The 13,431-nt window shown below is 35.0% G+C and overlaps 1 protein-coding gene across 3 annotated transcripts in view; it reads left to right on the forward strand.

Annotated features, from left to right (window-relative positions):
• LOC109062062 (sarcoplasmic/endoplasmic reticulum calcium ATPase 2-like) overlaps nucleotides 1-13,431 on the forward strand; it is a 34,492-nt gene that overhangs the window by 19,493 nt on the left and 1,568 nt on the right. Inside the window, exons 10-21 of one of the 3 annotated variants that reach the window (XM_042729421.1) lie at nucleotides 1,902-1,990; nucleotides 2,119-2,221; nucleotides 2,977-3,108; nucleotides 3,192-3,311; nucleotides 3,397-3,615; nucleotides 4,829-5,164; nucleotides 8,444-8,664; nucleotides 8,739-8,941; nucleotides 9,069-9,154; nucleotides 10,288-10,421; nucleotides 10,530-10,647; nucleotides 12,507-12,627. In XM_042729421.1, coding sequence (XP_042585355.1) covers nucleotides 1,902-1,990; nucleotides 2,119-2,221; nucleotides 2,977-3,108; nucleotides 3,192-3,311; nucleotides 3,397-3,615; nucleotides 4,829-5,164; nucleotides 8,444-8,664; nucleotides 8,739-8,941; nucleotides 9,069-9,154; nucleotides 10,288-10,421; nucleotides 10,530-10,647; nucleotides 12,507-12,627 — 1,882 coding nt within the window. Of the gene's footprint in view, nucleotides 1-1,901; nucleotides 1,991-2,118; nucleotides 2,222-2,976; nucleotides 3,109-3,191; nucleotides 3,312-3,396; nucleotides 3,616-4,828; nucleotides 5,165-8,443; nucleotides 8,665-8,738; nucleotides 8,942-9,068; nucleotides 9,155-10,287; nucleotides 10,422-10,529; nucleotides 10,648-12,506; nucleotides 12,979-13,431 lie in introns of those variants that run through there. The other 2 variants (XM_042729420.1, XM_042729419.1) reach the window with 2 other exon arrangements.

The following is a 13,431-nucleotide window of genomic DNA, read 5'->3' on the forward strand; positions in this document are numbered from 1 at the left end:
GTATACAAGCGGTATTCTATTTTAGAAAGGAAAATTTAAAAGATGCAAAAGAGTAATTAGGGAGTATCGATAAATTATGAATAAGTTATTGCTATTGAGTAAATGTAATCATGTAATCCATAAAGTAACTGTAGTCTGATTACAATTATTTTAAAATGCAATTTAATCTAATTACAAGTACTTAATTTTTGGAATCTGATTACGTTAACCAGATTACATGTAATCAGCTACTACCCAGTTCTGTATTTTATTACAATAAATATAATAATACTATTATATTGTTATAGTAAGGCTATGGAAACCTGTATGAAGCCCTTAAGCTTCTCATTTGTTGGTCATTTTTCAAATTGTTGACACTGAAAACACCAGAAAACTTTGCTCTGAAACGTGCTGCACATATACTTATTTAATTAAATTGCAGCCTGATATGATTTAATAAAAGCAATATCACAGTATAAATTTTAAATAAACATTGAACCCTTTATTAAAGCTCAATGTGGATGGAAAAATTGCTTGTCACTGAGACTTTGAATACATTGGTAAACACATGCTGATTGCACTCCATCTTTGTCCTCCTGCATATTTCCCACAGTACTCAGTCAGGAGATCTGTTTATTCTGAGGGGTTTTTTTGGTCAGTTAAAAATCCTCTGCCATTCTGTGGAAATGAAGTGTTTTGGTGAAGCTTCCTGAACTGCACCGATAAAGATCTCTGTCATCGGACCGGGCTGCTTCGCTCTGCAGAAATGCAGGAATGAGCTCAGTGATGGATAGCTGTAGTGTCCGAATTACTTTTTTTTTTTTTTCTCTCCATCGGATGTTAGAGTATTTTGAACTTAAAGTATGTGACACAAAGGCAGAATAAGCAGTGTTTCATCTCTCTGTCTCTTTCAGCACCCCCCCCCCCCCCATCTGCTGTTCTGCCAGTTTCTGTATTTACTTAAACATAATAGCACACAGGACAGAATTACAGCACCCTGAGTCATTGCATACATATAATCTTCTTAGGCCAATACTTGCTTATGCTGCCATCTTCTGTCAGTTAGCTTTCCAACAAATTCCTTCAAAACTGACAGCACACTGACGCATCTAGTTAACAACTGGTTTCTTAAAGGAACAGTTCACCCAAAATTCTGTTACTTATAGGTTTTGTAAATACACCAGTTTGGAACTGCATTGTAGAAAATAAATGTCAAACTGTTTCTTTAAAGGGGTCTTTATGCTCTTTTACAAGGTCTTGATTTTGTTTTGGGGGTGTACTAGAACAGGCTCTCATACTAGCTTGTTTGAGAAACACATTATTTTTCACATATTTTACATTATTACAACACCTCTCTCCCCAGTCTGACATTAAGGGCTCGAATAGTTCCTGTATCAAATGAAGGCCTGTCTTCTGAAATATGAATTGTGCTGTGATTGGTTAGCTGGGCCAGTGTGTGCTGTGATTGGCAGCACTCGGCGCCTGGTCGGGAAATGTAATGCCCCTTACCAACCACGCCTTTGAGCTTCAGTGTAAATATTGCGTCAAAATCAAATCAATTTGAGTGTGATTTAAACCCGGATGATTGTAACCACTCTAAGTTCATCTGCCTTGAGAAAGCTAGCATGTCTCCGACATAATGATAACACTCTTTGCCTTCTCTAGTGCAGCTCAAACAGGTCTCATCCTATTCGTCGATATTTGTGATATCACAAATATGCGTTGTAGTCCAAACGAGTCATTCGTTGTAGTTTTTTAAAAGTGATTTCTGTTAAATAAAATATCTCCTTTTGAATTGGACTTTGAGCTTTGTAACTTTGCAGATCTTTTTTTATGCTCAAACAGCAACATTACAGACTAACTAAAGTTGAAAAAGTGAAAAAGCATAATAGCACCCCTTTAACATTGTGTCTGTCTTTCAGATGTTCATCATGGAGAAAGCTGAGGGAGAAAACTGCTCACTGACTGAATTCACCATCTCTGGCTCCACATACGCTCCTGAAGGAGATGTGTGAGTTTTCTGTCTTTGCTCTCATGTTTACTTGTAGTACTGCAGTCAAACTGATGCCCATGATTTCACATTTTTGTCAGCGTCTGTTTTAGTAGGTGGTTTATTGATCATTCTGTTTGGTTGCTCAGATTCCTTGATAACAGAGTAGTGAAAAGCTCCCAGTATGACGGGCTGGTGGAGCTGGCGACCATCTGTGCCTTGTGTAATGATTCCTCCCTGGATTTTAATGAGGTATGTTTACTAACTGTCCTTTCTTAACTTGGATGATATAAGCAATGATGTCCATTACTTTAAATGTAGAAAATTCAAAATGAAACTGAAATTCTCATCAATCTATCTATCTGTCTGTCTCTATATAGGTTGATTATATATAAAAAATGCATTCAAAGCAGAACAATTGGCAAAGCAATACTGTGGAATATTACTACAATTTAAAGAACTGTTTTCTATTGTAATATATTTTAAAATATTATTTATTCCTGTGATGCAAATCTGAATTTTCAGCATCATTACTCCAGTCTTCAGTGTCACATGATCCTTCAGAAGTAATTCTAATATGCTGATTTGCTGCTCAGAAACATTTCTAATTATTATCAATATTAATAACCATTGTGCTGCTTAATATTTTTATGGAAAACTTTTTTCAGAATTCAAAAGAACAGCATTTATTTCAAATATAATTTTGTTGTGACTATTCATACTTTCACTCTATTTAATGCATCTATGCTATATAAAAAGTATTTAATTTCTTAAAAAATATGTTTTTTTAAATTTTGGACACTAGTGTGAGATGTCCTCATCGTGAATGTCTCTGGCCAGTGTCATGTTTTAATGCAATTTAATATGAAGATATTACTGAATCATTCTTGGATAATGATCTTAATTCGATTGCTGGCAGTAGAACAGTCATGATGAAAAGCTTTAGCAGAAGTTCAGTTCCACGCATGGAGGATGCACATAAATTATAAATGCCAACTCTCTTTCAGACTAAAGGTGTTTATGAGAAGGTTGGAGAGGCCACAGAGACAGCTCTGACCTGCCTGGTGGAAAAGATGAACGTTTTTGACACTGATGTCAGGAGCCTGTCTAAGATCGAGAGAGCCAACGCCTGCAACTCAGTAAAAAATTATACAATTAATAAAACGTTATGCGAGCACTTGTTTAAACATAATTTAATAACTCAATATGTGTGTGTGTGCAGGTGATCAAACAGCTGATGAAAAAGGAGTTTACCCTGGAGTTCTCCAGAGACAGGAAGTCCATGTCTGTGTACTGTTCCCCAAACAAGGCCAGATCCTCTTCTGCTAAGATGTTTGTCAAGGTGATAACTGGATACTGGTTTGTTGTTTACGGAGTTGTTGTATTGGCAAGTTTTTCAGATTGATAATTTGGGTTGTCTTCTACAGGGAGCTCCAGAGGGAGTGATTGACAGGTGCACATATGTGCGAGTGGGTGGATCCAGGGTTCCCCTGACTCAAGGCATCAAGGATAAGATCATGTCTGTGATCAAAGAGTACGGCACTGGCCGCGATACCCTGCGCTGCCTGGCACTGGCCACCCGTGATAGCCCGCTGAAGAAAGATGAGATGATCCTGTCAGATACGGCCAGCTTTGCACAGTATGAGGTGACTGAGTTACTGAACTTATACAATACTGTCCTATGCCAATCTTTTGTCATGCTCACAGCTATAGAATAAAGTGTTTATCCAAATAGTTAAATAGCTATCTAGTATCTAACGAAATGTCTTTGTGTCCCACTAACTTGTTTGCTGTTTCATAACTATTTATTCATATACATGAACATACTTTCCAGCAGGCCAACAATTCACTAAAAATGTTTTTTTCTTTTATTGGTCTTATGTAGTATTCTAATTTGTTGAGAAAGTGAATTGGTGGGTTTTTGTTAAATGTGAGCCAAAATCATCACAATTAAAAGAACCAAAGACTTAAACTACTTAAGTCTGTGTGCATTGAATTTATTTAATATACGAGTTTCACAATTTGAGCTGAATTACTGAAATAAATTAACTTTTCCACGACATTCTAATTTATTAAGATGCACCTGTATTTTTTTTTTTTTTTTGGTAGCTTGCCATCTAATAAACTATCAGATTGTTAAAGTTGTAGCTAGATTGAAAGTTTTAATCCATTTAGTTAACTAACTGTTCATTAAACAATTCACCCTTACGAAAATGAACCATGGTTTTACCACAAATAAAACCAAAGAACCATGATTGCTATAGTTAAACTGTCAAGTTTTTCAGATTAATGGTAACCACAAATTAATCATGATTTTGATGCACTAACCATAGTTTAACCATGGTATTTGTAGTAAAACTGTGGTTATACAAATGGTAATCAGTACGCCAAAAAATGGTTATTACACATTTACTACAATAAACCCATGGTTCATTTTCGTCAGTAATGCATATAGGTATCTGATTATCTTTTTGTTTTGCTAGCTTTCTGTCTAACAAAATATTGTCTAATAAACCTTTTACTGTCTTGCTAGTTAGCTGTCTAATAAAATCATGTTGATCCTGCTAGTTAGAAGTCTAATAAAGTATCTAATTAGGTAATTACATCCAGCATCTAATATAATTTTTGTGTGTCTGACTAGCTTTCTATAAAGTACAAAATTTATTTAGCTAGTTAGCTATCTAGTGAAGTATTTAACTATCTAGCTATATAGAAATGTAATTATCTACGGTATCTAATAAAGCATCTTTGTGTCTCTCTAGCTAACGGTTATCCACTGTGGAATTGAAAGAAACCCACTAAAGTTTTTATTTTATTTTTATTTTTTTCCTTAACTTTCCTCTCCTCCCAATCTGCCAGTCGGATCTGACCTTCGTGGGTTGCGTGGGCATGCTGGATCCTCCTCGTACGGAAGTAGCTGCTTCCATCAAGCTCTGCCGCCACGCCGGCATCCGGGTCATCATGATCACTGGCGACAACAAAGGCACGGCTGTGGCCATCTGCAGACGCATCGGCATCTTCTCAGAGGAAGATGACGTCAACCGCATGGCCTTCACTGGCCGTGAATTTGACGACCTTTCACCTCACGACCAGCGCGAAGCCGTCATGGGTGCTCGCTGCTTTGCACGTGTCGAGCCTTCACACAAGTCCAAGATTGTGGAGTTCCTGCAGGGCTTTGACGAGATCACTGCCATGGTAAGAGGCCATATGGTGTTAAAGGGATAGTTGCTCCAAAAATAAAAATAGTCAATAAAGTCACCCTCATGTCTTTCCAAACCCATAAGACCTTGGTTCATCTTCAGGACACAAGTGAAGATATTTCTGACCCTGCATGATCTAGGACCAGAAAGGAAGTAAGGACATCGTTAAAATAGTCCATGTGACATCAGTGGTTCAACCTTAATTTTTATGAAGCTATGAGAAATAAATCAAAAATAATGAACTTTATTCAACAATGTGTCGAAGACTGACATGGAAGAGAAGAAATTGTTGAATGAAGTCGTTATTTTTCTTTTCTTTTCCCACAAAAATTCTTGTAGCTTCATTAACTTACGATTGAACCACTGATGCCACATGGACCTTTTTACCGATGTCCTTACTACCTTGCTGGGCCTTGAACGTGGCAGTTCTGTTGCTGTCTATGCAGTGTCAGAAAACTTGGATTTTATCAAAAAAGACCTTTATTTGCGTCCTGAACATGAACCAAGGTCTGTGGAACGGAATGAGGGTGAGTAATTAAAGGGATAGTTCACCCAAAAATGAAAATTATGTCATTAATGACTCACCCTCATGTCGTTCCAAACCCTTAAGACCTCCGTTCATCTTCGGAACACAGTATAAGATATTTTAGATTTAGTCCGAGAGCTTTCTGTCCCTCCATTGAGAATGTATGTACGGTATACTGTCCACGTCCAGAAAGGTAATAAAAACATCATCAAATTAGTCCATGTGACATCAGAGGGTCCGTTAGAATTTTTTGAAGCATCGAAAATACATTTTGGTCCAAAAATATCAAAAACTACGACTTTATTCAGCGTTGTCTTCTCTCCCGGGTCTGTTGTGAGTGCGTTCACAACACTGCAGTTTAGTGATATCTATGGAGTCAAAGTAATATCATATATATACGCAAAAAAATAAAGTTTTGCAAAAGAAAATAAAGTTTTTGCAAACAAAAATTAAAGTATTGAGGAAAATAATTTTGCTTTTTGCAAACAAAAATAAATAATTGCTAAACATAAATGATACCCGCGCGAAAGAAATGATTTTGCAATACATATTTTCCATGGTCATATCTATTATTTTATTTGCAACACTGATTTTATTTTGCGTGTCGGTCTAGTTTGAGCTTGCGCTGCAGTTTTTCCTGTGCGCTTCATTTTATTTTATTTTGGGTTTGTGTCTATTTTTTGACGTGGGGGTGGAGTCAAGGGGCAGGGGCGTGTACAACATGCCTCCCTGGAAGTGACGTCATCGGCCCGAGACGCAGCTCACTGATCCAGGTACTGTCATGATGAGCAGATGCATACGAGTGGATCGCTTCCTTTTATTCACTAGCATTAAAACATGCATGGTTTCGTTTTATTAACTTTATTAACAAATGTATATGTGTATTAGCAGCGTTTGCTCAAGTTAAAGAAGTTGTTACCATGCACATCTGCTGTTTATTTCTCTCGATGTGCACACTTTTACCGGCATAAAGTTGGCTTGACGTTGGACATTCGATATTCGCAAATCTAGGGACCGTCTCTAAAGTTACATGCGAAACTTCTATACACTTCTCTAACGTCAATAGCATGCAAGGAGAATGACTAACAGTCATGAAAACAACTGTTAACTGTTTGTCTAGGTGTCATGTATAATGCTGTTCTTTTATATTTTTTTATAATTATTAAAATAAACTGTAAATCATATGTAAAACATTGCTACTTTTCATTACCAAATGGACGTAAACACTAATTTAAAGCTCAAATGAAAAATAGCAATATTTTACATATGATTTACAGTTTATTTTAATAATTATCAAAAAATATAAAAGGTGAAAGATGAACAGTTAACAGTTGTTTTCATGACTGTTAGTCATTCTCCTTGCACGTTAGAGAAGTGTATAGTAGTTTCGCATGTAACTTTAGAGACGGTCCCTAGATTTGCGAATATTGAACGTCCAACGTCAAGCCAACTTTATGCCAGTCACACACTTTTATAGCATTAAAATGTGTATTGTTTCATTTGGTTAACTGCATGTGTATTAACAGTGTTTGTTTAAGATCTAACCAGTGGGAGGACACCAGCACACAGAAGCGTTCTTTGTTCACATTAGTTCAGAGTTACTGCTAGTTTTAATGTAAAATTATGCAATTTACTTCATAAAACTATAACGTACATCATTAAAGAGGTCTACAACTCAAGTTTTATATCGATCTCGTCTTCGTTTTTCATTTACCTAACTCCTGGCATAAATTAATAAATGACTGTCATTGTAAGATAAAAAAAAAAAAATGAAGCTCGAATCTTTTTTGGTTTAATTTTGCCACGAGTTTAATGCATAAACAAACCGGCGTGACCATAGCAACCTGAGATTATCAGAGATTGATCAAATATTTTTATCCATCCCACAGTCCGTTGATCGTGTCTTTTTATGTAATATATGTGCATATAAGGCTTTTATTATTTTTATCATTATATATATATATAATATATCCAAGTGGATGCTGCACACTGCAGCATCCACTTGAGAACGAGTCAATGTTTCGTTCGTTATCTGGCTCGGCTCGGTGTTCATCTTCAGTTCTCTCTTCACAGCAGTTCAGTCAGTGTACTGTTTGAGTTAATGAATTACTCCGGGATATTGGTTTATTTGAACTCAGAGGGAGTGTCAGCCATGTTAAAAAAGTTAACAGCTTAAGTCATTTGTGGATTAATGCTTATTGTTGATGCGAACCGTTTCAAACGATTCAGTTTGATTTGGTGAACTGGTTCAGGAATGTTAGGTTAGTTAGAGTGTTTAGTTATTTGTGGATATATCACTAAACTGCAGTGTTGTGAACGCGCTCATAACAGACCCGGGAGAGAAGTCAATGCTGAATGAAGTCGTAGTTTTTGATATTTTTGGACCAAAATGTATTTTCGATGTTTAAAAAAATTCTAACGGACCCTCTGATGTCACATGGACTACTTTGAAGATGTTTTTATTACCTTTCTGGACGTGGACAGTATACCGTACATACATTCTCAATGGAGGGACAGAAAAGCTCTCGGACTAAATCTAAAATATCTTAAACTCTGTTCCGAAGATGAACGGAGGTCTCACGGGTTTGGAACGACATGAGGGTGAGTCATTAATGACATAATTTTCATTTTTGGGTGAACTATCCCTTTAATGACAGAATTAAAATTTTTAAATGAACTATCCCTTTAACGGATGCAGCACAACTGCGTTTGATTGTCCTGATTGGCTGAGCGGTTGTGTCTCTGCAGACAGGAGATGGCGTGAACGATGCCCCTGCCCTGAAGAAGGCGGAGATTGGCATCGCCATGGGCTCTGGCACTGCCGTGGCCAAGACAGCCTCGGAGATGGTTCTTGCTGATGACAACTTTGCCACTATTGTGGCCGCCGTTGAGGAAGGCAGAGCTATCTACAACAACATGAAGCAGTTCATCCGCTACCTCATCTCCTCCAACGTGGGCGAGGTCGTCTGGTCAGTCCGGTTGTGGTTTTCAATTCTGTTTCATTTGGTTTTGTCTGTTACTGATATATTGGTCTCCTCTGCAGTATCTTCCTCACCGCTGCGTTGGGTTTCCCTGAGGCCCTGATCCCCGTCCAGCTGCTGTGGGTGAACCTGGTGACTGATGGTCTTCCCGCCACCGCTCTGGGCTTCAACCCTCCTGACCTGGACATCATGAACAAGCCCCCCCGCAACGCCAAAGAGCCGCTCATCTCTGGATGGCTCTTTTTCAGATACTTGGCCATCGGCTGTGAGTCACAAACATGATTAATGTAGCATAGTGGCTGTAAATAAAAAAAAGCTTGTCGTCTATTAACGTATCCAGTCTTGCTGGTCTGTTAAGTGTTGTGTTATCTCATGTGTGTTGTGTTTCTCAGGTTATGTGGGTGCTGCGACTGTAGGAGCTGCAGCCTGGTGGTTCATTTCTGCTGATGATGGTCCAATGATCACATTTTACCAGCTGGTATACATCTCTGTTTTTAAATAAATGTCATGTGTGTGACTAAATCTATAGCCCTAGGTCTGATGCAATAGCATATAAATGCTCAGTTTTTCACATCAAAACTAGACTTTTTTCATATTTAAATTAATTGTTTGACAATTAAACAACTGACCTATCTTTGACAGATTGCAGCTTCTGCTTTTCTGGAATAGAAAAAAAAAAAGTTCTAAAAGAACAACATTTCTATATAATATATTTATTTTATTGTAACTATGTAAAAGTCTTAACTGTCCCTTTGAATATGGATATATATATATATATATATAGAGAGAGAGAGAGAGAGATGTAGTAATATCATAGAAATTAATGTTATTTCAAAATTAGTTTAAAATGAGTCATTTATCATGTCTGTGATGTATTTCATATTTATTTTTGTATTTTTCATAATGTTTTACTTATTTATTTCATTTATTTTTTTATATAAATGAATAAAAATAGAGATTTCTTTTAAATATATTTATATATATATGTGTGTGTGTGTGTGTGTGTGTTATATATATGTGTGTGTGTGTGTGTGTGTGTGTGTGTGTGTGTGTGTGTGTACTATATACATATATGTCTGTGTGTGTGTGTGTGCGTATATGTATATGTATGCATGGATGTATGTGTGTTTGTGTGTGTATATATGTATGTATGTGTATGATTTTCTAAAAATCTATATAAAAAATATAACAACAATAATAGCTTTTATTATTGTTTTTATATATAAATGAATAATAAATCTAGATTTCTTTGTATATATTTGAATTTCACTTAGAATCTATATGAACTAGAATATAATAATTAGTTATTATATATTTTTGTAAATATTTTTAATAAAGAAATGTAATTTTGTATGTATAACTTTGTATTTAATAATAATAATGTATTAATCTATTAATTCGTTTAAGGTATTTATAGTAACAAAATGTATATAATAACGTGTATATGATTTTATGTAAATAATGTTTAATACAGTTTTATTATATAATGAGAATTGTTTTTGTTAAGTGTAATTGATTCACATAATTATGTAAGTCATATTTATTTTTAATTTGATTATTTTGTTGTTATAGTAGTAGTAACTAAGCATGCATTCTCTCTTGTCCTCTCAGAGTCATTTCCTGCAGTGTTCTCCTGATAATCCTGACTTCCAGGATCTGGAGTGCCACGTGTTTGAGTCTCCCTACCCCATGACCATGGCCCTGTCTGTGCTGGTCACCATCGAGATGTGTAACGCCCTCAACAGGTCAGCCAGCATCCCCCTCACATCCAGACTCATGCATGGCAGTGATAAAATAGCGTTGTGTTGGTGCTGAACCCAAGTAAACATGGTTTCTTTTTCTTCTTCCTGCAGTCTGTCAGAGAATCAGTCTCTGCTGCGCATGCCTCCCTGGGAGAACGTCTGGCTGCTGGGAGCCATCTGCCTCTCCATGTCTCTGCATTTCCTCATCCTCTATGTAGACCCGCTGCCGGTACGGGACCCTAAACACTACAGATCATTAAGTGCTCAATGTAGATGAGGATGTCAAAAATAACCTTGGGGCCCAGAAAAGAATTATATCTGTAATGGAACGTTTATTTCTCCACTACTGCTCCACACAAACTCTGAATGTAGACCCAGACTGCACTCCAGGTTCACTTTTTACATGAATCCAAACATCAACGAGTTATAATACAATTCTAAATGGTTCGATTAACAGTTTTGTGGACAGAGTTGATAGACTATAGACTATATATATATATGTAATAACAATATACACTACTGGTCAGTAATTTGGGGTCAGTAATTTTTTTTTTCTTTCTTTTAAATAAAATCAATACTTTTATTCAGCAAGGATGTGTTAAATTGATAAAAAGTGATAGTAAAGAAAATATATTATTAGAATATATATTATTAGAATTTTTATTTTTATTTTGAATAAATGCAGTTCTTTTTAACCTTTTATTCATCAAATATATTAGACAGCAGAACTGTTTCCAACACTCATAATAAATCAGAATATTAGAATGATTTCTAAATGATCATGTGATAGACTGGATGTTACATGTGACACTGAAGGCTGGAGTAGTGATGCTGAAAATTCATCTTTGCATCACAGGAATAAATAATTTTTTTTTTAAAGTATATTCAAATAGAAAACTATTATTTTAAGTTGTAATAATATTTCACAATATTACTGTTTTTTCTGTATTTTTGATCAAATAAATGGAGGCTTGATGAGCAGAAGAGACTTCTTTAAAAAACATTAAAAATAGTAATGTTTCCAAACTTTTGGTCTGTACTGTGTATATATATATATAAATATATATATATATATATAGATATAGATATAGATATAGATATACTTTTTTTCTATTCAAGATAGGTTGTGTGTGTGTGTACTGCATAAAAATGATAAAATTATAAAAATAAATATTATGTAAATAAGTGACAGACATTAATTTCTGATACTACTACTAAAACTACTTTGAGTATTTTTGAGTTTTATATTTTTAATTATTGTTTTTTTTCTAAGTGAAAAATTATTGTAGGCATACATTTATAGGTATGTATTTTAGGCATATATGTGTGTGTGTGTGTGTGTGTGTGTGTGTGTGTGTGTGTATATATATATATATATATATATATATATATCATATATATATATATATATATATTATATATATATATATATATATATATATATATTATACCTAAAATACTTTTTAACTTTTTTTCATATTTATTTGTTTTTATTTTTATTTTTGAATAATAAATTATAGTTTCATTTATTTTTATATTTTTCATCTTTTTTTTTTTACTTCTGAATTTGTTATTTTTATATATAAATGAATAAAAACTGATTTCTTTATTTAAATATTTAGGCTGTTCACTTAGAAATATCTATATAATAAAATAAGTTATTTATTACTTATTATTATTATTATTATTATTATTATATTTTTTATAAATATTTTACAATAAATCTATTTGAATAAAGCAATTTTTACCCAGAGAAATCAATTTAAAAACTTTTTTTTAAAGTAACTGTGACACTGTGTTTGGTATTCGGCCCTCATCCCAGTGTTTCATTTTGTTCGGCTTCGGCCAAGAATTTTCATTTTGGTGCATCCCTAGTGTGGACATGTTATTGCTTTACTTTTATGTTATTTATATTATAAAATGTTTCATATTTAATAAATAGTTTATTGATTGTTATTTATTCAGTAAAATACAGTTACTTTTTATTTTAAATGATATTTAATTGAAGGCCATAGGCTGTGGTGCACTGGTGTGTGTGAAAGCCTTGTGTCACTCCTCTTCTTTGCTTCACCCTCTGTTGTTCCTCAGGTCATCTTCCAGATCACCGCTCTGAACGTGACCCAGTGGTTGATAGTGCTGAAGATCTCATTGCCTGTCATCCTCCTGGACGAGCTGCTCAAATTCATCGCAAGGAACTACCTGGAGCCCGGTAAAGACCTGGACGAGGAGCCCGACAAGAGAGGCTGGTCCCTCTCTGCATGCACTGAGGGCGTCTCCTGGCCCTTCGTAGCTCTGACACTCCCTCTAGTGGTGTGGCTGTACAGCACAGACACTAACATAACCCAGCAGCTCTGGTCCTCCTGACTGATCCCAGAGCTGGCGTCAAGCTAACACAACATTAACAAGGAACAACAGTCACCAGTTCACATTTGCACATGCATTTAATTATATTTTTTAAATGTGTATGTATGTTACCCTGGACCACAAAACCAGTCATAAGGGTCAATTTTTCGAAATTGTGATTTAAACAACACATGAAAGCTGAATAAATAAGCTTTCCATTGATGTTTTTTTTGTTTGGTTTGTGATATGTTTGCAAGATGTTGTATTATTTGTGGTGCAAAAAAATCAAAATACTGAGAAAATCGCCTTTAAAGCTGTCCAAATGAAGTTCTTAGCAATGCATATTACTAATCAAAAATTAAGTTTTAATATATTTACAGAAGGAAATCTACAAAATATCTTCATGGAACATAATCTTTACTTAATATCCTAATGATTTTTGGCTATTGCTACAAATATACCCCAGCGACTTAAGACTGGTTTTGTGCTCCAGGGTCACACATAATGTTTATCTTCATATATGGCATATTGTTGTCAAAAAATAGTATGTTCCTTTTTTTAATCATTCCATTTTAAATACTTTTTTTCTTATTAAAGTTGTATATTTTCTCAGGTCCCCTTATGGCCTTTTTTAGAAGCTTAAAGTGAGGAGATGCAATATTTATCAGAT

Source organism: Cyprinus carpio, chromosome B8 (assembly GCF_018340385.1).
Source record: "Cyprinus carpio isolate SPL01 chromosome B8, ASM1834038v1, whole genome shotgun sequence".
In the NCBI taxonomy this organism is placed as follows: domain Eukaryota; kingdom Metazoa; phylum Chordata; class Actinopteri; order Cypriniformes; family Cyprinidae; genus Cyprinus; species Cyprinus carpio.